This window comes from Pseudophryne corroboree, chromosome 2 (assembly GCF_028390025.1).
Source record: "Pseudophryne corroboree isolate aPseCor3 chromosome 2, aPseCor3.hap2, whole genome shotgun sequence".
Taxonomy (NCBI): Eukaryota; Metazoa; Chordata; class Amphibia; order Anura; family Myobatrachidae; genus Pseudophryne; species Pseudophryne corroboree.
The window spans coordinates 959,070,524-959,094,719 of record NC_086445.1 but is presented as its reverse complement, the minus strand read 5'-3'; the positions used below and the strand labels follow the sequence as shown (position 1 = coordinate 959,094,719).

The window sequence follows — 24,196 nt, the reverse complement described above, 5'->3', positions numbered from 1 at the left end:
ATAAGCTGGTATATGGCCTCCATCTAGGCCTTGAGTTGTTGGTGATGGGCTTGCAGTTGGATGCCATCTAGGCATTGAGTTGTTGGTGATGGGCTGGCAGTTGCTTGCCATTTGGGCCTTCTTGGCTTGTGTTTGCAGATGGGCTGCAGACGAGTTCTCGACATTCTTTCTTTGCCACCACACCTTAATTGAATTTTCAAAAATAAGGCTGACACCTTTCCCCACAATTTAAGTCCCCTGTGTCTTTATTTTAGTTTTCTGTTACATGCAGAGAACGACGGGCTGCTATTATCCATTACAGAGTTTAGCAACCAGTCAGGTACAGATAGAATATGATTGATTGTTCTCTTTAGAAGGTTTGATAAATCTCCCCCGTTGTTGTGTGTTGCTTAATAGGCTATGGAAAGTGTTTTGGAGCACACCTTAATCAGCTTGCTTAGAATGAGTCCTACAAGTCTGTGCTTTGTATGAACTGGGGCTGTCAGACATTATATGGCATAGCATGTACAGTATATATTACTAAGGGGCCTATTTAACATTCAATATTTATGGCATATCCCCCAAAAACCACATATTTTCAGGGTATATCCACAAATATTAAGTATCACACATATGTATAAAAGAGCTGCGTCCCCTCCATTTGCAACAGCAGCTGCAGCCCCTATAGTTTCTATGGCGGATACAAAGCTGTCAGATTTACCAAGCTATAGTAGCCTCTGGGCTACAGCCTGCTGAAATTACCAGGAGAGGCTTCCTCTGGAGCCCTCTCCGGCAATGGCCCGTGCACATGCACGGTAGCGCTGCGGAGGCACAACACAGAAGTAAAGTGACTGCTAATGCCATCACTTCACTTCTATCACATCGCAGGGACAGCGTCCTTTCAGAGACCTTGAGTCTAATTCATGTTTGCAAGCAAATACAATTGCAATGTTCTAGGCTCCAGAGCTGCTAATGTTACCAAGTGAAGCTGCCGTCCAAGAATGAAAAGAGACTTCCACCAGAACCATCGGAATCTCATCCGTAACTGTGTGCAAATGTGCAGCCTATACACAAAAACGAGGAAATGTAATAGAGTGAGAGTTTCAGAAAGTGAGAGATTTGGTAAGGTTTAGCAGTTTTTTTAAAGTGGCAATCATTTACACAGCAAGATCAACCTGATTTTGCAGTGTAAATAATTTCCACTTTAAAGAAAAACCCACTGAAAACCTTACCAAATCTCTCACTTTCTGAAACTCTCACTCTATTACATTTGGCCCCAGGTCTAAGCGTTGGTTTTTGTCTATGCAAACTGGACACAGTAGTAGCTGGTGCCTTGTTTTTGTACATACGAGATCACAGCTGGCGTCAGATGCCTGCCCAAAAAACAGCCATGACACACCCGCATTTTTGCAGCAACTCCCATTAACACCTCCAAACGGTCACTTCCTGTCAGTCACTCTGCGATGGAATCCTCAGTGCAGTGACACCTTGCGATTGCAGCACGTGCGCAGTCTGCTGATAATCGCTCGCATGCGTGAACATCGGCCATAGCGTGCAAACGTGAATCGGGCCCAATGTCCATACATGTGTTTTTTGATACATTCCTGTGAATGTTAATTTCTTATTGCCGCGAATAGCTGAGATAAGAAATTACAATTATTGGATTTAAAACCCGATAAATAATACATATGCCCCTTAGAACCATAAGTAGCATGTAAAATTTATGTAGGATCTTCACTATGTAGATAAGTAGCCAATTAAATCCAAAATAGTTTTAGTTAATCTCGAGCACTCCGTGCTGTATGGAAGCAGTTACTGTAAGTATATTGCTTCAGAGTTAATTATCTGGGTTAGCAGAACATCGTTTTGGGATAACCCTGGCTTCACCTTTTTATTAAGAATTTACACCGATGGTAGATCCAGGTTAAGAGGGTTTGCTGGAATCGTTCCCTGTTTTATTGCATTTTAGATTGAAAAGTCAAGATTCACTGTGTTCTGTGACTTGGTTAACACTTTAGAAAAGGTGAACCACGCTTTTATTGTTTATAAAGGCACGAGCCCCCAGAATGCAGCGCATGATCCCCTGTGGGTGACCACTCCAGTCATGATACAATGATTACAGCAAGTAAGGGGAACGTGGTTCTGTGCACTTCACAATTACACAGAAGCGCTCTGCACTGCTCATTTCCCAGAACACAGGCTGCTGCTTTAAAATTAATAAATGCCCTTTGTGTGAAAAATGTTATGTGTCCTAAATCTGTCAGAAAATTCCCTACATAAGGTTTCTACTTCTCCCTCCATAATAATGATAAATTTCACACCATATAATGAGACCAAATTTGCAATGCAAGCGTTTCCAAATCATGCATGCAGATATCACCAGGCTTAAATTTCTATTTATATCATAGAACGCGACACTATTTTTTTTTTTCCTCGTAGCTTTGTGTTATGGAAATGAGATTACAGCATTAGTCCTGGTAATCTTTCAAACTCAAGTCATGTAATGTACCTGTGATGGCAATTTGCGGATGATGGGGGTAGTAAGAACTTCTGTATGACCTGAATTTATCTGCAACATGTTCAATATGCCATATATAGAGTATGTGTTTTATTCTGCAACAAGACTTGTGTACAATTAGCATTCTTAAATTACCCTTTGTGCAAGTCCCATTGTTCTTTGTATGAATGTGTATCATGTAAAAATTCTAATCTTTGCTATTTTCAACACCACTAATTTACATTCTCCGCATATGGTAGCAGAAGCATTCACAACTACAGCATGTAATCCTTATATAATTAGCCTCTATGGATGTATTTTCTGTATACCATTTTCTACAATAAGGATAAAATTAAAATGAGCAATTTTAAACTGATGTTATGATTACCATTGCTTTCACTAATGACTTCCACTGCGTAATTATTCTGTGGGGCTGTTTTGACAAGGTCTTGAAATAGTAGCTTACTAAAATATTGGCTGGAATACATTAACAGGGTAGGAGTACACGGAACTTCTGTCAGACGGAACAAAACGTAAATAGTTCTTTATGTTTTTATTTCTACACACAGAAAAGAGAGGAGGGACTATGCAATTATTGCGGCTGAAATACGATACTCCCATGGACGAGTGTACATTACTGTATACTGTAGGCTTTGTGATTAGCTTAACCGCCATAGGAGCAGGGTGTACAGTGCACACAGAGCTGTGGTTCACGGTGAGCACTGGAAGACAGGCAGGGCCACAGTGACAGAGATATGGGGGAGTACTTCTTTGGGGCCCAGACAGGCTAAAGGGTCCAACCACAGTAACCTCTACCCCACACTCTTAGTGTGATCAGCGCATTCTAGCAGTGCCCACCTTCGCAGCTGTACGGAAAGCGAAGTTGTGAACCGCTATGTTAAGCGTCTCATCTCATGGGCTTTTAGGGTTTCTACAGGGCCGTAAATAGGGGTGGGCAAGCAGAGCTCAGAGCCTAGGGGCGGTGATATCGCTGTCCCATGGTACCTGTATTAAGCCTGAAGCATCCATTGGACATTGAACATCATCAGACCATGCATGCGCGAGCGTCCATGATTGCAGAGGGATCTGGAGTATACCTCTCCTGGTAACTTCTGCGGTAACTAGCCTATAAGCTATAGTAGCTAACGCCAAGCTTGTGGCTGCAATTGCTACCGATAATGGGGGATTGCAGCAGAAATCTCCTATATCTCATGTGGTTATCCCCTACATATATCCAGGAGATACTGCAAACTTGCAGATATCCCCCCAAAACTGGTAATTTCAGAGGAGAGCCTGCAAATTTAATTTTGGTAAATGTCATAGCCCATCAGGTCACCAGAAATCACAGACATCAGTCCCGGAAGATTCAGAAGTATTTTTCATCTGACAATATGGCCGCCTACGTTGAGTGTGTGTGCATCTTTAATTCTTTCAGGTGTTTTTGAGCCATCTGGAAAACCTGTAACGCTTCCACGTAGTCAGTGCTGCAGGTGTAGCTTTGTTTTCCTCCTGACATCTAAAAATATTTCAGGTTTCGTATTTCGGGAAAAGCCTGGTTCTTCAGGGATGCGCGTGGAATCATTCTCTGCCTCCTGACAGGCCAACATTTTTTTTCCCCCTTCCAGCTTTGCTGCTTTGACCATAAACAAGTGGCTCATGGGACATGGACCAGATTGAGAAACTAGAAGCAGACAGATGGTTATTTGTAATCATCATGTAAATGTAAATCCTATAGAGATGTATTTCTGTGATAGCTGTTGTTGTTGGAGAGCACGGAGCAAAATAGTTGATGACTGATTGTTCTTCAGAATATTCTATAATAATCGGAACATACTTAAAACCATTTAGGCTGGGGACATAAATCAGAGCTTTAATGTGCTGTGTCAGGAATCCTGCAAAAAAGGGCATGGTGTGACAGGGCCTGGACTCGGGCCTAGATTAGCAGGTGTTAGTAAACGGCTGCCGTGCTGGAGGCAGCTATACATCTTCTTTGACAGGTGCCCAGGAAAGTCTATTTAAACATTTCTTGCTATCTACGCACCTGAAGGGGCTGATATGGCGTTGAACACAAGTGTGATTTGTCTGTGTATTTTGTGCGGTTTCGCACTGCGCTTGCTCCATAACTGTGCTTGCACTGAAAGGTCACAATTGTGTGGTGAGGGGGTGTTTGCACGATGGCTAAGTTTAGAGAGGTAGCGTTTCCAGTCAGATCGTTCTCACCAGTGATAGTGCTGGTGCAAGTCCACACTGATAATGGTGATGACTTTAAATGCAAATGTACTGTTCGGGGTTGTGCATTCACAGTGATGTGTACAAGTCTGAACACAGCAATATCCAATTTATTTCAACGCTATTGCAGCTGAGTTGGGTTCAACTCTGCATTGGTCCCTAAATGCAAGGTCATAGAAAGGGTTGTGTGAGCAGAGTTATCACCCAAGGCCGTCCAATGGCCTCTGCATCTAGCCAGCAGGGTGCTGGGAATGGCACCTGTAGGTGCTCTGGGCAGCTGTACACAGTGTATACGTCACTGGTGTATACTGTGTATACCTGATATACTCTGTGCTACTGGGGGACCGTGCCACTTCCACTATATAACGCTCAGTGTGTGGGTTTGTGCTACCTGCATTCCCCTACTCACATCATGTCACCGGCCCTGTCACATGCAGCCCTGCCATCACTGACATATCATGCATGTCCTGATATACTCTGTGCTGCTTCCTCACCCCTAGGGATCCTAGGGGTGTCTTACCCCCACAGTGTTTGTTTCCGGAGTGAAAGTCATATGTGTACCAAGTTTGTTGTAAATTGCTGCAGGCATTCCAGAGTTATGCTTTCTGCTGAAATACTCAGTGCTGCTGCATCACCACTAGGGGTGCTAGGTGTGTCTAACCCCCACAGAGTTTGTTCCCAGATTGTAAGTCAGATGTGTACCAAGTTTGGTGTAAATTGCTCCAGGCCTTCGACAGTTATGCTGTCTGCTGACATACTCTGTGCTGCTGTTCCATCCCTAGGGGTGCTAGGGATGCCTCCGCCCCACAGTGCTTGTTTCCAGATTGGAAGGCATATGTGTACCAATTTTTGAGTACATTGCTCCAGCCATTTCAGAGTTATGCTGTCTCCTGATATACTCTGTGCTGCTGTCTCCCCGCCCCCCCCAGGGATGCTAGGAATTTCTAATTGTTTTAGTTGCCTCCGCTGTTTTAATAAGCTCGTGTGTAACATTTCACGATCTCCGCTTGTAAAATGTGGATTAGTATAGAAAGACAAGAAGGACAGATTTTCGCTTTCATACAGTAGATATATATATATATATATATATATATACTTAAATGATGACTCGACCCTCCTCAACAAGATTAGCTTGCTCCAGTGCCCTTAGGTGGGCACCCTTAAATGTAGGTGAGCCCTCTCTCTCTCTCTCTCTCTCTCTCTCTCTCTATATATATATATATATATATTTATATGTATATATAAAGATAGAGGGTCCACACTCACGTTTGAATATAAACAGTGCTGGGGTGACATCCAATGAGGGAGAAAATTTTCACTCCAATACAATTCCAAATTAGGGGAGCACTCACCAGTCTTCAAATAGAAAAAAGTTTATTCAAACCATCAACAGCAAATAGTTTATGTCGACGTTTCGGTCATGGTTCTGACCTTTGTCAAGACAAAGGTCAGAACCATGACCGAAACGTCGACATAAACTATTTGCTGTTGATGGTTTGAATACATTTTTTTCTATTTGAAGACTGGTGAGTGCTCCCCTAATTTGGAATTATATGTATATGTGTGTGTGTGTGTGTGTGTGTGTGTGTGTGTGTGTGTGTGTGTGTGTGTGTGTGTGTGTGTATATATATATGTGTGTGTGTGTGTGTGTGTATATATATATATATATATATATATACAGTATATAAATCATATTGTTATTTAATTATTATGTGCAGTGGGTTGTTTGAAATAAATGGGTAAAATCAGACAATCCATTAATGTTTTAATGTTTTTTTAGAATTACTGGATTTCCGTTATACCTGTTGATTACTATTATTCTGACAGAGCTACATGTGCTACGTTACTCACCAGGCATTGTACATGGCTGCTAGGGAAAAGAATCATTTGCGTTTATCCTTAAACAAAGGTGATCAGCGTCAGCTGTCCATTTGGCATGACACTAGAGACCAGATGTAGAACGGAGGTTATGACTTGAGCTCATGGAGGGTACTGGCAAAAAAGACCTTTATCATATCAGGAATTTCTCTTTGACAAATGTAGTTGAGTGTAATGAGCTTAAATAAAAATGAAAGCATCACAGAAGGTCCCAGATTAGATTTTTTTTTTTTTATTCTGAAACGGTGGCAGACGTACTGTAGCTATTGATACCAAATCAAAGAGGCCACCGCAACACACCAAACCATTGTACAGTACATCAGCCGGCTGCTGAAACTGAGCTCCTGCAGTATGTTTCTGTAAAAGCCACATGTATGTCAGGGCCGAAACTAGGATTTTCGTCACCCGGCCGGGGCAAGGCAGTAATTTGGCTATACTACATCCTCTACATCCTGAACTACATCACTACAATACATACCCCTATCCACTGCACTACATAGTACATACCCTATATGCTACACTACATCCCCTTATATGTTACACCACATCACTGCACTACATGCCCCTATATACTGCAAAACATTACTACACTACATACCCTATATGGTACACTACATCACTGCACTACATCCCCCTATAAGCTACACCAAATCCCCCCATCTGGGAGCCAAAGCGAAGGTTGATACTGCCAACTGGGAGCACAGTGCACTTCTATAGCTTGTACGGTGCACCACACGCTAGCTCATCACTGCATGGCAAATAAGAGAGTTTAAGACAGTAGCCAACATAGGAGAGATCCTAGGTACTCGAGATCACCCGCACAGTGTTGGAGCCAGCTGCGGGCAGACAGATGGGTCAGATACATTGCTGTTTCACTGGAGCAGCACAGCACTGCCGGTTTTTTTTTGTTTTTTTGTTTTTTTTAAAAAAAACCTTGCTCCTCTAACTCCTTGGCACCCCTTGAAACCCTGCACCCGGGGCGCATGCCCCCCTTAGGTCCCCCCCTAGTTACGGCCCTGTGTATGTGTCATAGAGTATTTGTACTACTATGCACTGGGTTTTTTTAGGTTTTGTTATATCGGAATATCTACAGTATTTTGTCATTGCTTTTATAGACTTGTGTTCTCTAATTATGTTGCCATGCTCACTTGGAACGGTAACAGTGAAGTGGATTTCATTTTGGAGGGCTGCAGCTCGCTAGAGGGTCCTAATCCCTGTTTTAAAACAGGTCATTTACATAAGATGCAAGCATATGTTACCTAATTTAGTTTCAAATGAAGTGCTGGTTTATGTATTGCTTATGGGACTCAGCGCCATGTCTAGCCTGAGCTAGGAAAATTGGAACAAGTCAAAGAGAGCTTGTTTACAGATCTGTACTGCCTGCCAGTTCCATAGTGTCACATCAGAGTGTACTGTACAACCCATATATACACAACCCAGATCTAAGTCTGTAGCTCACTTACAAATTCATATAAAGTAAATATATTGAGCTTAATTGTTTTCATAAGGAAATATTTCATTGCTAATTTATTATGCCCTGTTTTTGTACAACAGTGCTTCGAGATGACTTCCGCCTCAACCCAACAGACGTGGTGGTGGCCGCCGGGGAACCTGCCATATTGGAGTGCCAGCCACCGAGAGGACACCCGGAACCAACTATTTACTGGAAGAAAGACAAAGTTAGAATAGATGACAGAGAGGACAGAATTAGCGTGAGTAGACTGGTTTTATTTAATCCAGGGTGTAGAACTGTTATTGGCAGGAGGCATTTCCTGCTGTCCATAGTATGTATTCCAGTTTAGAGTCTAGTAGATGAACTATGATGAGTGCAGAACTTATCCATTAATAATTCCACCATACTAAAGCTGGAATTGAACATATTATTATTATTATTATTATTATTATTATTATTGATCCTTTATATGGCGCCACTAGGGTCCTGCAGCGCCTTACACAGTACGTAAACCGAAACAGTTCAAACAAAACAAGAAAAAGAACAAAAGACTAACAGTGTAAAACATTGCAGAACATGGAATAAAAGTTATATAAACATTGCAGCATATTCAGTCATACACAAGCAGCACCAGTTGAACCTATTGGTTCGGTGCCACTGTTGGCAGTGGGGATGAGATAATGGTACAAGTGAGGGAAGGAAAAGCACATGAGGGGTGAGGGCCCTGCTCGTGTGAGCTTACACTATTATGGGGGAGGGGCAGACCGGGATGACAAAGAGTGGAGAGACAGTGAGTGAGGAGGATAAAGTGCCAATTTAGGAGGAGAGCTGGAAGGCTATAATAAAGAAGTGGGTTTTGGGAAAATGTTTAAAGCTTTGGAGAGAGTTACAGTATACGGAGATCAAGAATAGACCAATACACGTGTGGCCATTTCTGAATACAAAGAGAAGCAACATAAGGCTGTGTATCGGTGTTGCTACATGTTTACGGTTGACCTCTTAGAGAAATATGGCCGCCGTTACACATTTATTAAGGTCTGCGGCTAGTGCCTGAGTGCTATTATAATTATACACAGCCTCCAGCTTCCTATGCAAGTATGCTAGACACCATAAATCAATTAACCTTTATTTATTAGAGTGGGCATTGAGTTGTACCTCCATTAATTTCTATTTAACTCCATTCAGATTGAAACTGTCATAGGATAGAATCATCCTCCCTGGACTTTGTGTTATATAAACCTCTCCTTCAGGCATGCCCTGACTTTATCCGTGTGCGGTATGTTTGTACATTCTTGTTTTAAAGTCGCCTATGCCTTTTTATGTTACAGATCCGCAGTGGGAAGCTGATGATATCCAACACAAGGAAAAGTGATGCTGGGATGTACACATGTGTTGGAACCAATATGGTCGGGGAGCGAGACAGTGACCCAGCTGAGCTGACCGTCTTTGGTAATTTCATTTCTTTTTATTTTGACAGTATTGTCTTAATTTTGCCCTAAAATGATACTCGCTGTAACATGTATTAATAGTTTAATATTACAATACATAAGCTTCGCTGTCAATGTCAGTAGTTTGGTAGCCTGACCATCCTTATAAGAAGAAATATATGTGAGGTTCAATCCATTTTGAGAGACTGGCTGTATATTGTGATCATCAGTAGCCTTTTATCTGGCTAAATAAGTCATAACTTATACAACAATGTATATTGCAATATGCGGCAAGATGTAATGGAGTCCGACATCGCCGGTGGTGCCGGATGCCGGCCTATCTCATACTTTTTTTTTAAATGGCAATAACTTACGAGGCAAAACCATGCCTTGTAAGTTATTGCCCCTTTTAAAAAAAAGGTCAGAGATCGGCCGGCATCCGGCACCACCGTCGATCTCGGACCCTATTACAAATCGATGATGTTGTTCAGTTTAAATCCCCAGCTTTGACTCAAAATGTATCACATGGAGTGTGGAATCTCTAATAACAAGTCATTAGCTCTTTCTTTCCTGAAATATAACGCAATCGCTTGCTTCTGCTACAGTATATATATATATATATATATATATATACAGTCTATATATATATATATATATATAGAGAGAGAGAGAGAGAGACACGGGTGCCATCTTGAAAGCAGCCATCTTGAATCTAAGTCAGTTTTTTCAAATGGAAAGGGGGTCATGTAACATGTCAAACAACATCAGAATTTGCAGAAAAGTATATTGCTGCAAACAGATTTGAAATAGCAGTTATGGTTCAAAAGTTACAACACTTTTTTGTTGGAATTACAGGCTGAACTGTTCTCCATAAAGGACAATTATTTAATGTGTGGGTGTTGTGCTGCGTTGTGGGCTCTTCACAAAGGATGCCAAAACCATTGCTGAGGTTGTCTCATCACTAGCACTTTTTGGACGACCACTCCGTGACTTGTCAGCCACGGTACCAGTTTCTCAGAATTTAGAAATTAGGCACCTGACAGTGTTACGTGAAATTGGAGGTCTTTCTGGGTGCTGGTAGTTAAAATCTGCAGCTATGACACGGAAACTTTGTTCTCCTGACATCAAAATTACCTCAATTCTCTCCTCTTTTGTCAAAGCCATCTTGAGTTACCTGCAACAACAAAAAAGTGTAGCTTTTGAACCATAACTGGTATTGCAAATCTATTTGCAGCAATAAACTTTTTAGCAAATTTTGATTGTTTTACATGTTACATGACCCCCTTTCTATTTGAAAAAACTGACTTGGATTCAAGATGGCCGATTTCAAAATGGTACCCATGTTCGGTACATACCCTAAAAGATAGCCCATCTCCCCCATATGTTACTGGAGTATTCAGTTTTCCCATTTCCTGCACAGTTTTTGAAACAAAAGGGTGTACTGCGACTTTTGAATCACTCTGTATACAGTATGTATACAATACATACATATATATATATATATATGAGACAGTTGCCAGGTTTTAAGACTCTGTAATAGTGTAGTACCTAAGAAGGTGGGGTACCTTGGCGATTGGTTTGCAGGCTTCTGTGCATTGGCCAATTCACTAACTAAACCCCCATTATTTATTTATTAATGTGTTGAGGATAAGTGAGCTTGCTATGGTGAGTGCTGGGTTTTCTGTTTATATGTATTTGAGTGATGTCATCATGGGCTACATGCACCCCACCCTATGAGTGGTGAGTGCACTTGTGTGCCCCGCTTCTGGGGTGACGAGTGCTGTGGTTTTATATTTATGTGTATGTATGTATGTATGCATGTATGTATATATATATATATATATATATATATTATTTATTTCATTTTATTTTTTTTCCCCAAAGGTATATATTTGACAGTGTTAAATTCTTGGTATCTTGATATTTTATTTTAATAGTATATTTTTTTTCACTAAAACATTCTCCCCTGGTGGGGTTAAATACAGAGGTTCGGCATTGAAAGAGATCTGTTGCTAAAGTTATTGTTAAAGTACCTGGATAATAAGCAACATACAAAACCCCACAGTGAGTAATGGCGAGGTTGTGTCAGTGGTGCAAACCATTAGTAGTCGCACTTCAAACACCAGACAAAAAGTCCTCAGCAGACAAAGAAAAATCAATAGGGATAAAGGAGATATAGAAAATAAAGTCATCTAGCAGAGAACAGAGAGATGTTCCACATTAAGCTGAGAGTCTGTACTGTTATCCCTGTCTTCTGCAAGGCTTGATCACATTCAGTAACTATGGGGGAGATGTAGCAAACCTTCTAAAGAGTGGCGAAGCGGACAAGTGGGGAAATTTCCAACCAATCAGCCTCTACCAACCAACTAGATACCAACCAATCAGCCTCTACCGATCGTTTTACAGAATGTCCTTAATAAATGCTTGCAATGCTTCACATGCACTTCACACGCACTTAGGGGGAGATGTACTGAGTAGTGGAGAAGTGAGCCAGTGGAGAAGTTGCACATGGCAACCAATCAGCTGATCTGTATAATGTTATAGTATGCAAATTATAAATGTTACTTCAATGCTGATTGGTTGCCATGGGAAACTTCTCCACTGGCTCACTTCTCCACTCTTTGTACTGCTTAGTACATCTCCCCCTTAGATTTATATTCAGGGCCAGATTCAGAGATAAATGCAACCTGGTGCTATGTGTATATCTCCGATGTTTTCAGATCTGCGCATAGAGATGTTGGCAACTAAGACACAGCATGATTGACAGGCTGCGGATGTTTTAGGGCAGGGAAGGGATGGCGCTGGCCAGCGTTTCAGAAGATGATGGAGTGTCGTGCCTGTTTTCTGGAAGCGCCGAGGCTAGTGGTTGCATCCTTAAATGCAGTTTTATTGACCCTAACTGTGTGAAGAGACTGGCCATCCTGAGTAACTTGAGGGTTACATAGGCAAACGCAGGGGGGGTTCTGGTTGCCCGTAAACCCCTCTCCTCTTGCCAAGTGGCTTAAATTATGACAATAGCAATGATATATAATACAAATACTAGAGCTGCTGTCACATCATGCAGTTTAAGGGACAGAGCAGAGCTGCTGCGCATGCCCAGTGTAGCAGCTGTATCTACCAAGTTTGCTGTGAGTGGAGCTGAGTCTTCAATCAGTGCAATGGACCAGAGAGCAGCTACTAGGTAAAAGAGACAGGAGCCTTATGATATGGGAGAATGTGTGCTTAGAAAGAGCAGTACTGGTTCTATTATGTTTGTGTATTTATTATGGTTTGTTTTTCCTTTTCCTGACCACCTATTTATATTATTTAAATACAGCTTATACTATAGACCATCTATAATGTTAAATATTAATACTGTATTCCATCCAGTAACCAGTGTATAAAAAGATCAATGTGAACATTAATGTCCAGGGTCTGTACTAAGTACTTCTACCGCTCCCCCAGACACCCACACTTGCTCCAATGTTCTACAAAGTGGGAGATTATGGACTGTATTTGGAAACCCCTCTCTAGAAATCCAGCGTTTGCCACTGATTTACGCGGATGGCCGATGTTCACACAGAGTGATCCAATCCGCAGCAGTGGATCACAGAAGCCGGCAGCAGGCATCTATTTTACAAGACACCTCCTACTGCATTAGCATAATTAAGCACTGCATCCATCTTTGCAGTACACCCTCAGTAATGAGCTGTATGTAAAAATCAGGCACTGTCCCAGTTGTGTCTACCAGCATGTCCCTAGCACATCTTTTCTGTAGCGAATGCTTCTTCAGGGTTGGCATTTAGGCTTTGATTTGTCTGGTGTAGCAAACTAAAAAACATTGATATGTTACACAACGTCTCCACTTTTTAATTAAATAAGAACATACATTAAAATATGCTATCTGATGTGCCCGGTTTCAACCGGGCAAACGTTTGCTGAGCAGAATATTTTACCCCTTTTCACCCCCTTAGGAGTTGAATTTCGAAAAAAAAACCTGCTCAGTGGATGGCTGCAAATAACTGTCACAGTTTCAAAACCACCCAGCAGGTCACATGTTCCAGGTCGTCCAGCAGGTGCACAGGGAGAGTTCACCAGAGTACAATGGTGAAGCATTGTAAGTGGCAGATGGATATTTGGCCTCAAAACTCCAAAACAAAGCAGCCAATTATATTGCCAATATAATTCTACAGACCACAAGCTTTAATTTGGTAAATCATAGAAATAAATCACTCTTAAAAGTCATCCCACTGCTATTAATATAATATACTGTAGGTATGTATTTTATCGGCTGTTACCAGTGACAACGCCTGTCTCCCATTAGTGAATCCTGTGTATGCATGGAATAGCTTTCATTCTAACACCTAGACACAATGGGCAGCGCTTCTACGGTAACCTAACAAGCTTCATAATTAGCGTGAAATGCCATCGCTGTGGTTGTTTGATTCTGACCATGACTTGTGCTGCCTTTGTGATAGAAAAGGGAAAGAAGTTTTGCTTTAGTTTGTTAGCACTGGCTGGCTTAGAGCAGGGGTGGGCAATTATTTCAGCTGGGGGCCATTTAACACTTTTCAGTGAATATTCGAGGGCCGCACACAAAATATCTTGACTATACAATACTATCAGTGAGTGGGATTTTTTTGGTGGAAATTGGGGGGCAATCTGCAATTGCGCAGAACTCTACACATAGCGAGCGGTGTAGTGGGATGGGTCGTGGGTGTGTCGGCCGACTTCAGTGATCGTTGTCGTGCAGCGTGCGGAAGGAGCAGGGGCGTCATTGTCAGGCAGATCTTTTGCATCCAGCATGAGGCTGCTCTGAGTCCTGATACTAATGATGATGACTTCGGAACTAAGAAAAGTGTGTGTGGGGATAAGCTTCTATGTAATTAGTACACACCGCGGTTTCTCACATTGGGGGTCATTCTGACCCGTTCACAGCGTGCTTTCGTTCGCACAGCTGCGACCGGGTCACTACTGCGCACACGCGCGCCGTTGCCTGGTGACAGCAGTCGCCGGAAAAACAACGCTGACAGCGTAAGAAAGCGGTCGCAGCGGCGACTGCAAAAAGATTGACTGCAGGAATGTGTTCCGGGGCATCAACTGACCGTTGGAGACCATTTTCGGGGAGTGGTAAGAAAAGCGCAGGCGTGTCCAGGCGAACGGAGAACGGATGTCTGACGTCAAAGCCGAGCCCATCATCGCTGGATCCGTCGCACAAGGTAAGTATGTCCAGGGCTGGTCTTATTTTGCAGGAAACTTTTTTAGCATAGCACGGCTGCATAAGCTATTGCAGCCCTGCTATGCTAAAATACACTCCCCCATAGGCGGAGATTAGTTGATCGCACCAGCAGCAAAAAGTTGCTTGGTGCGATAAACTCGGAATGAGGGCCATTGTCATAATGTACTAAGCAGGCAGCTGCAGCAAGACACAAATACAGCCAACTCAGAAGAAGCCCTTTTATATTTATCTACTGGTGTTTTTCTACTGTAAAATGAAGTCATTAAAGGGGAGATGTACTAAGCAGTGAAAAGAGCTGGTCTGTATTATTTTATAGCATGCAAATTCTAAATGTTACCTCAGTGCTGATTTACTGGCTCACTTCTCTTATCACTGATTAGTACATCTCCCCATAAGTCTTAAGGGGGGTACACAGTCACACGTAGTGATGTGTACTTAAATTCTAAGCAGTCTGACTAGATTGCTTAGAAAAGAAGCACACATCGCTCCATGTGTATGCCCCATAGCGATAGCCATGCGTGGCCCCGTGCGTCGCTGACTCTAGATTTGGCCTAGTCAGGTTGCTCACTTCACCGCTGGGTGCTGAGCGCGGGGGGGTGGGGGGGGAGATGTGTGCTGAGCGTTCTGTGATAGATCGATCAGCACACATCTCCACGTGTGTACCCCCCTTTGGTCATGCCAATATTTTTGGAAATAAATAGGAAGCGTGCCCAAATATAAACAGACATTTCTTCTTACTAGTTCCCAGTGTAACAGATGCACTTTTTAATATCGTAAAACACATTTCATAAAACAATTAGATAAACCGGCCAGGGATGGTTTATTGAGTTAATATTTTGTAAGAAATGTGTGGTTATTAACGTACATTGTCAGATCATATCCAGGGAGATTAGCACTGCAAGCGCGTTATGCAGAGAAGTCTAATCGAGTTTATCTCACATATAGAATGTTAATTGTATTGGCAGTGGTGTGGTTCTCTGCTCACTCAATAGTTTTGCAATTAGCTCTTTGACTGATTAAAATGGTTCTTCTTAGATGGGAGTTGTTGAAAAATAATCCAGTCTGTGTTAATTTTTTTAAAACTATTATTGCTCTGTGATTCTTCCATATTTAGATTATAATTGGCTACTGTGGTTTCCAAGACACACTCTGTGATGCACATGGCGACCTTAAAGGGAAAATATCCTAAGGAAATAAAGCAGATTAGCATTCATCTTGTGACATGGATAGGTCTCGCTGGTCCTGAAATAGTTTCAGCTCCCTCTCTCCCGCTTGTTAGCAGTATATCAATTATTGTGTCATGTTTTCTTTAACAGAGAAAATGCAATAGACAGCGACTGGCATACTATACATTCACAGTGAGATAATTAGATTTTTTCAGGAGCAGATTGGGAACTTAGGGGTCTATTCATAAATCAGTAAAAAGAGTGGGGAAGTAAGCCAATGGAGAAGTTGCCCATGGCAACCAATCAGCAATAACATTTATCAAGTGCATTCTATAAAATTATACGTAGCAGCTAATTGGTTTCCATGGGCAACTTCTCCATTGGATCACTTCTCCTCTCCTTTCACTGCTTCATGAATAGAACCCTTAAAGCGGCCCTGGAAAAATTTGCAGAAGTGGCCTCACATGGGCAGCACCAGAGGTATACCATGTAACCATGGCGGCAGCAGCACCCCTCACATGCCAACAAAGAAAACAGGCCCCACATGCACGTTGACCCATCAGGAATCTTCCCCGTGAGCCCTATGGCCAATCCACCCCTGATTTTAGGTATCATACAGTAGGTAAGAATAATGGCCAATTATTTCATTGGGCGGGAATGTAATCGCCTTGGATTTTGCAAAACAAGAGCAATTCCAGAGTATCAAGACGTATGTAGCACAATGCAAAAATACTCAAAGTTGACAGAATCCCACCCACTCGACGCAAGCACATAAAAAAAACATAAAAGTCACCATATGTAATAGTGCATTATGAAAATGCGGCATAATAACTTGCAAAACAATAGAAGGGGCTCTTGGAAATGAGAGAGGTATAATGTAGCTGCCTTGCTTCTAATGTAGCAATCTCGCCAGGTGCTGTCTATATAATGGGAGTAATTCATAGTTGATCACAGCTGCAAATTTGTTAGCAGTTGGGCAAAATCATTTGCAGTGCAGGGGGGTGGGGCAGATATAAAATGTGCAGAGAGAGTTAGACTTGGGTGGGTTATTTTGTTTCTGGCAGGGTAAATACTGGCTGCTTTATTTTTACACTGCAATTTAGATTTCAGATTGAACACACCCCACCCAAATCTAACTCTCTCTGCACATGTTACATCTGCCCAACCTGCACTGCACATGGTTTTGCCCAATTGCTACCAAATTTGCTGCTGCAATCAACTGAATTAGGCCCAATGTTGTTTTAAATACATAAATAAAAGTACGAAAAAATGTAGGGGGCCCTCCAAACGCGGAACCAGTACTAGTGCTTCTGCCTGGGCTCCTATTAGAAAATCGGGGGGATAAAGATTATTTTACCCACGCAGGATCATCACGGGGACTCTCACAACAAGGTCTGTGCGCTTTTTATTTTACATTTTAATTTGATTTTTTTCTGCAAACATTTGGAAAAGAAGATGACATGTGGTTCCAGTGTCGAGAGGTTGGAGACTCCAAATCGTGGGGTGTTATTGTGACTAGGACGCTCAATGTTATTGTGACTAGGACGCTCAATGTTATTGTGACTAGGACGCTCAATGTTATTGAGACTAGGACGCTCAATGTTATTGTGACTAGGACGCTTAAGTTGCCGCCACCCATTGTGTTCTCTTTAGAACTGCAATGTATTTCCAGAAAATTATATTAGTAATAATAATTATAATAAATATGATGATAATAATGATAATCAAAAATAAAAATGAAATTTGATATTTTTAATGTGAAACAGAAAATATAAGTATAAGGTCTTTTCTTTTCACCACATTTCTAATCATTCTTTTAATTACTTAACATGTGCAGTAACATGGTATGCGACTGCAGCCATCTGGGCTTTAGTTAACGCAATCGCATATGATGCGACAGTGCTGGCCCTCTTCCTTCATCTGCTTTAATTCATTATGCGCAGATTTCCTCTTCTTCTTGGCCCCTGAGGCAGGGATGTAGCGGTCAGTGACCGCCTACATCATTGCCAGGATCCCCCCCCCCCCCTTAATGCCAAGAAATGGTATACTGGAGTGCACGCCCCAGGGACAAAAGTGCGAGAAGGGGCATTTAATTCCACCAGTGCACAGGAACATATTATATACCAGGGGTGGGGGTTATACAACAGATAGGGGGGTAATGTTAATGGGATCTGTGACCTGGAAGGTCTATTGCTAATGGGGGCCTAGGGATACGGGCGGGTAAGGGGTGTATTTGCAATACAATATTTTAATTCATTTTAAAAATGTTTTTTGTTTAATTACATTTTTAAAAACTCAACTGTTTTTAACATTTGTTAAAAATGGGCAATTAAGTGGTGAAGAACACACACTTAATTTAAAGTTATAAGTTAAAATAATACATTTGGGAATGTATCTCTTTTTATTGCAATACCAGTGATGGATATATTACATTAGTTTCTGTAAATCAATTAAAAAAAAAAAAATTAAATGACCCACGACATGGAGATTGCGCTCCTGTAGCTAGAGCCTAACCTTCCTGTCTGCTTATATAATGTTCTTTTCTAATTCATTATGTCCTGTTCCACCTAATAGAAAGTGGATGTGTGACTTCCCATCAGTCTTGTGGGCTCAGTGAATGCAGATGTTGAAGGGTTCTAGTGTTTTCCCTCTGGGTCCTGCGGATTTGCACATATTCATATAGTAATTCAAATTGTCCAACTAATTTGCTTCTCTCTTTTTATAATGGTTGTTTATATTCCTTTAGTAACTACAAGTTCTGTACCATACTTTTTAATGTCATTGTGCTTTTTATTATACCTTTCCAGCTGGATAAACAAAATACCATTTGTGAGAATTTTTCTGTAATTGAATACTCACCATTTTATCTGTTTTCCTCCAGAACGACCCACTTTTCTCCGAAGACCAATTAACCAGGTAGTTCTGGAGGATGAGCCTGTGGAATTTCGGTGTCAAGTCCAAGGGGATCCACAACCAACAGTCCGGTGGAAAAAAGACGATGCTGACTTGCCAAGAGGAAGGTGGGTGTTCAAAATGCTGTACTCGTTGTGTGTGTTATTTTGTCACATCTTTCCTATAGACTGGCCAGGTCATTGTTTAAGCATTTCAGTATCTGTATGTTTATTCTGTAGCTGGCAGATCACTCTAGCGGTCTACATTTTTGTTTAATGGTGCAGGCTGTGAAGGGAGAACATTTTAAGCCTCCAGCCCTGGCAGCTCTTATTTGCCCTGAGCAGATTTTTGCAATAGGATGGAGTTTATATAGCTGTGCAATGGTTTACCTGACTAATTCATAAGACTCTCAGCACACTCTAAACTGTATTAGCCGATAATAGCTGTATACTAAACTGAAGTTTACTCCTGGTAAACACACATAATAATGATTAGTACATTTCGGGCTAGTGGGATGGAACATTTTAGAACCACAGATTTTTGTTAAACGTAAACTGACTGTCCAATAATTCTCAGATTGTTTTATGTTTCAATACTTATCATAAAATAAAATAAAAACTATGAGCGCTGTATTATTTTACCTAAAACCACATTTGTTTTGCATTAGTGCACTTAGATGGTTCATCCAATGCCTTTCAAGGTGCACTCTGGCTCTCCTCTCTTTGAAGATGTCTCTGTAAACTAGAGGAGTGCCTACGTTTGCTTAAGAGGCAGAAAATAAAGCAGCCAGTATTTATTTGGGTAATATTGTTTCTGTGCAGGGTAAATACTGGCTGCTTTATTTCTACATTGCAATTTAGATTTCAGTTTGAACACACCCCACCCAAATCTAACTCTCTCTGCACTTGTTACATCTGCCTCACCTGCAGTGCACGTGGTTTTGCCCAATTGCTAACTTTTTTCGTTTGCTACCAAACCTGAATAAGGCTCTATGTCTACTTCTAAATTATCAAAAAACAGTCCCTTGCTCCAACCAACCCCTCGTGTTCACTGGTGCAAATCTTTATTCTTCTGAATCCATCTTGCTTCACAAACTCACACAATATAGCGGAAATCGTGGACATAGGCAAAAAGAATTCTGTACTTTATAAATTACTTCCAAAGTACTGTTCTCTCGTGTTAAGATGGCCATACACTGCATGATAACAGTTTCTACCAGCCAACTAGTTACAGTGATCATCATATTGTGTATGGTACTGAATCAGTCATAGCTTGCAAACATCTGGGAAAAAAAAGTCAGGATCGTTCGGGTTGGTTTTCAGACTTGTCCAAAACACCCAACCAGGTCAAGCCAACTTCAGGCTATAAATCTATATAAACACCTCCATAGTCCATACGTTGTGTAGTGTTTGGAGGCTCTCCAACTAACGAGCAGTAGTCTTCTTACTCGTATAGTGGGGGTCATTCCGAGTTGATCACACGTAGCAACTTTTTGCTGCTCGTGTGATCAACTTGACGCCGCCTATGGGGGAGTGTATTTTAGCATAGCAGGGCTTCGAATGTTTGTGCAGCCCTGCTATGCTAATAAAGTTTCCTGCAAAACAAGACCAGGGTCAGACTTACTTACTCAGTGCGACGGATCCAGCAACAAAGGTTTCGGAATTGACGTCAGACATCCGCCCTCCAAACGCCTGGACACTCCTGCGTTCGCCTCACCACACCTGGACAACGGTCAGTTGATGCCCCGGAATGCCTCCCGCCTCTCAGTCTTCTTGCGATCACCGCTGCGATCACTTTTTCCGCTGGCGGTGACGACCGTTGCCGGGCAATAACGCGTGTGCGCAATGCATCTTCCGCGCATGCGCCGCACATGTGCAGTTCTGACCCATTTGCACTGCTGCGACAAACTGCAGCGTGCGAACGTGTCGGAATGACCCCCAGTGTCTGCTGCACAGCTGCAACTATCATACAGCAGAGGTCCAGCATTAGTTAGTTTCCTTAACCTATTTGCATATAGACAATGCAGTGTAATTTCTACATATAGTACTGTAGTCCGATACACCTCTCTTCTTTGTATGGAATTTAAAATGCAAAAAGATTAGCTTTACAATGCCTGAAAATGTTGCAAGTCGGGAAATAGAAAAGATTCTTTCCAATGCTACTATACCCACTGGCTCTGCTACTCATGTGCTGTGGCAGTGTCTTTAAACCCCGGCTGCTCCATTTTAGAAATATGAGGTACCTCTATTTATCCCTAAATGACCTCAGTTGACCTCTGAAAGCATGATGATTTGTGTCACCTGACATCTCCTAGCTACATCATTTTTTAATTCTTCTTTCTTAATACATGTTTAGTTTATTTCCAGAAAGGAGAAGAAAATGTTATTACAGTTCATTATATTCTGTGTTTTGGCGATTCTCTCTTTAGAGCAACATTTATAAGATATTTGCCATATGAAGCGGAGGCTGGAAACGTTTTGTTAGTCAGTAAAGGTACATTCACACCTTTGTGCTTTAATACACTTTGCACGATAATGTTAATAAATGCAGGCAAAGTGCCTAAAACAACATGATAAATAAGATGTTAGAGTGCCATACCTTGCATTACGTTCTGAGATTATAATGCTGTGTTACACATTTTAGAACACAGCTCACCTTAAATCTGCGTTAGTGCAGTAGACCTGTATAATCAATTCAATTGTTAAAAGCACAATAATGAAAAATACAAGTAAAATTACGTTAGAGATACACTATGACCAAGCCAGATAGGGATCACATTTTTTGAAAGTGGGTCTGGTCAGAGGCATCGAGGGGGAGCTGATCAGGTACTAATTAGTGGGACTTTGTCCTCTTTGCAGTGCTGCTGAGTGAGACAGATGTCTCCCTGTGCAGCTGCTGGTGCCCCCTGTGCAACACACGGTGCTGTAATACTATTTAGGAGCACACCCACACCTCCCTGGGTTTGTCCATGACTCCAGTACCCGGGTTGACCGCAAGTCGGCTATATTAGCTCCTGCATTGCATGCACAGTACTAACCGCACGTATTCACCTTATGCAGAGTGTACCTTTATGAGCGGGACACCCCTATACGTAAGCTTGTTTTAATAGCCATCCTGGAGATGCGCTCTGAAAATCCAGTGTATGTTCAACTCTACATAGTCCCTTTTCTTTCTTTTTATTTATTCTTCCCTTCTAATCTAGTGGCAAAATAACTTCTTTCTAAGCATTTTATTCTTTAGTTTTTTTCATTCCTTCGCTTTTTTAATTAAAAATATATTCTCAATGCTCAAAATCAATCAATAAACGTGACATTCAAAAATATACTGTATTAAAATATATATTAAAATGATACATTCACAGGGGCTGCTAAAAAGAGGCTGTAGATGAAGGAAGCCATGGAAGCCGGATTTACTACCTTATTAATGCAACTATCTGTTCAACTAATGCGAGGTTTAGTGCGTGTGCAGGGAGAAACCAGTGCCGCTCATTAGTTTTACACCAGCAGGCGGGACGATAATCATTTCTATCTGCCCTTACACCAGTCCATGTTAGGTGCAAGAGATCCGTCAGAGACATGGTTCCCTCATACTGAGCTTTGGATACACGCCCACAACACTCCTCTGACATGCCCACAACACTCCCCTGACACGCCCACAACACTCCCCTGACACGCCCACACTTCAAGGTGACTACCAGTTCCTCCCCAAAAGGCCCTATTTCACGGAAAGACAGGTCTGGCCGAGTTCCGTCTCACTCTTCTTTGACACATGCATTGTATATAAAACTTTGCTGCTTGCGTCCCTGAACAGAGATCCGTGCGACTAATGGCCCTCATTCCGAGTTGTTCGCTCACAAGCTGCTTTTAGCAGCTTTGCACACGCTAAGCCGCCGCCTACTGGGAGTGAATCTTAGCTTATCAAAATTGCGAACGAAAGATTAGCAGAATTGCGAATAGACACTTCTTAGCAGTTTCTGAGTAGCTCCAGACTTACTCGGCAACTGCGATCAGTTCAGTCAGTTTCGTTCCTGGTTTGACGTCACAAACACTCCCAGCGTTCGGCCATACACTCCTCCGTTTCTCCAGCCACTCCCGCGTTTTTCCCAGAAACGGTAGCGTTTTTTCACACACACCCATAAAACGGCCAGTTTCCGCCCAGAAACACCCACTTCCTGTCAATCACATTACGATCACCAGAACGAAGAAAAAACCTCGTAATGCCGTGAGTAAAATACCAAACTTCATAGCAAATTTACTTGGCGCAGTCGCACTGCGGACATTGCGCATGCGCATTAGCGACTAATCGCTCCGTTGCGAGAAAAATATAACGAGCGAACAAATCGGAATGACCCCCAATGATCCGTGCGACTGAGGATCAGCCTCACAGTGGGATTAGTGTTAGAAAGAGTCAGCATGTTATATACTGTAGTTTATAATGAATGGATGGCTGAAATGCAGAGAGTAGGGTTTGGGAAAATGACACATCTTAGCGGGCAGCTGTATACTATAATTACAAAGTATCTAAAACTGAACTTCGCTTTGCGTGGTGGAGAGATTTTCAATTACAAGAGGAAATTTATGGCACTATAATAATAGGTATCTTAGCCCTCTGCAGACAAGAGTGCTGCACGGCCAGCTCTTCATCAGAGCAAAGGAAGATTTGTACTTTACAGAAGGGAAGTATCCTCTGTATGTTGTGTTGTGTGGTGCTAAGCAGCTGTTTTGGGCTTTGTACATACATCTGTAATGAAACTGCAGACACTGCTCTAGTAAACCACTAACAGACGTTTTATGACTGCATGAGAACAGCATCCAGGAACAGGAAGTTCCAAATTGACCAGTTGCAGGAAGGGTTTGATGTCGCCCCACACAGTAGCACCAGAAAATGCAACGTCTAAATTACATTTCTGATAATAAATGTTCAGAGGAGACCTTCTGGTGCTTTTTACAGAATGAGGTTAAGAAAACAAAGTAAAAGAGTCATTCCACTGTAATACTGTGGTATAATTAGATTTCATAGGTTTCTTTCTGTTATGCTGCAGGATTTTGACATTTTGAAAAGATAAATGTGTGTGTGTGTGTGTGTGTGTGTGTGTGTGTGTGTGTGTGTCCCCGTGTGTCCCGTTTGTTACAGATACAAACAGGCTAAATATATAGTGCTAATTACCCCTAGTTTTCTTTTTCTTTTTCTTTTTATGAAAAAAAAATAAAAAATAAAAAAAATAATTGTATATATATAACGACACGCGTTGGGTCAAATCAGTTACGGTCTCTTGTCCAGTGCGCCACTACACCCTATAGAGTGTACACCTGTAAAGGTGAGGGTGATTCTTCAAAGGCTAAAACTGACAGAAAATTCACTGACTGTACCTGGATGTATTCTTTTAAAAAAAATGTTCATATGAATTTATGGAATTTTATTATGTACTTTTAATAAAAATTCATTGGTATCATATCT

The 24,196-nt window shown here is 41.7% G+C and overlaps 1 protein-coding gene across 14 annotated transcripts in view; it reads left to right on the top strand.

Moving 5' to 3' along the window:
• The window catches only part of ROBO2 (roundabout guidance receptor 2), a 1,589,073-nt gene that overhangs the window by 1,334,126 nt on the left and 230,751 nt on the right, over positions 1-24,196 (top strand). For all 14 annotated transcript variants that reach the window (XM_063956330.1, XM_063956325.1, XM_063956332.1 and 11 more), the window contains exons 3-5: positions 8,138-8,295; positions 9,365-9,485; positions 18,729-18,867. In XM_063956330.1, coding sequence (XP_063812400.1) covers positions 8,138-8,295; positions 9,365-9,485; positions 18,729-18,867 — 418 coding nt within the window. The remainder of the gene's footprint in view (positions 1-8,137; positions 8,296-9,364; positions 9,486-18,728; positions 18,868-24,196) is intronic.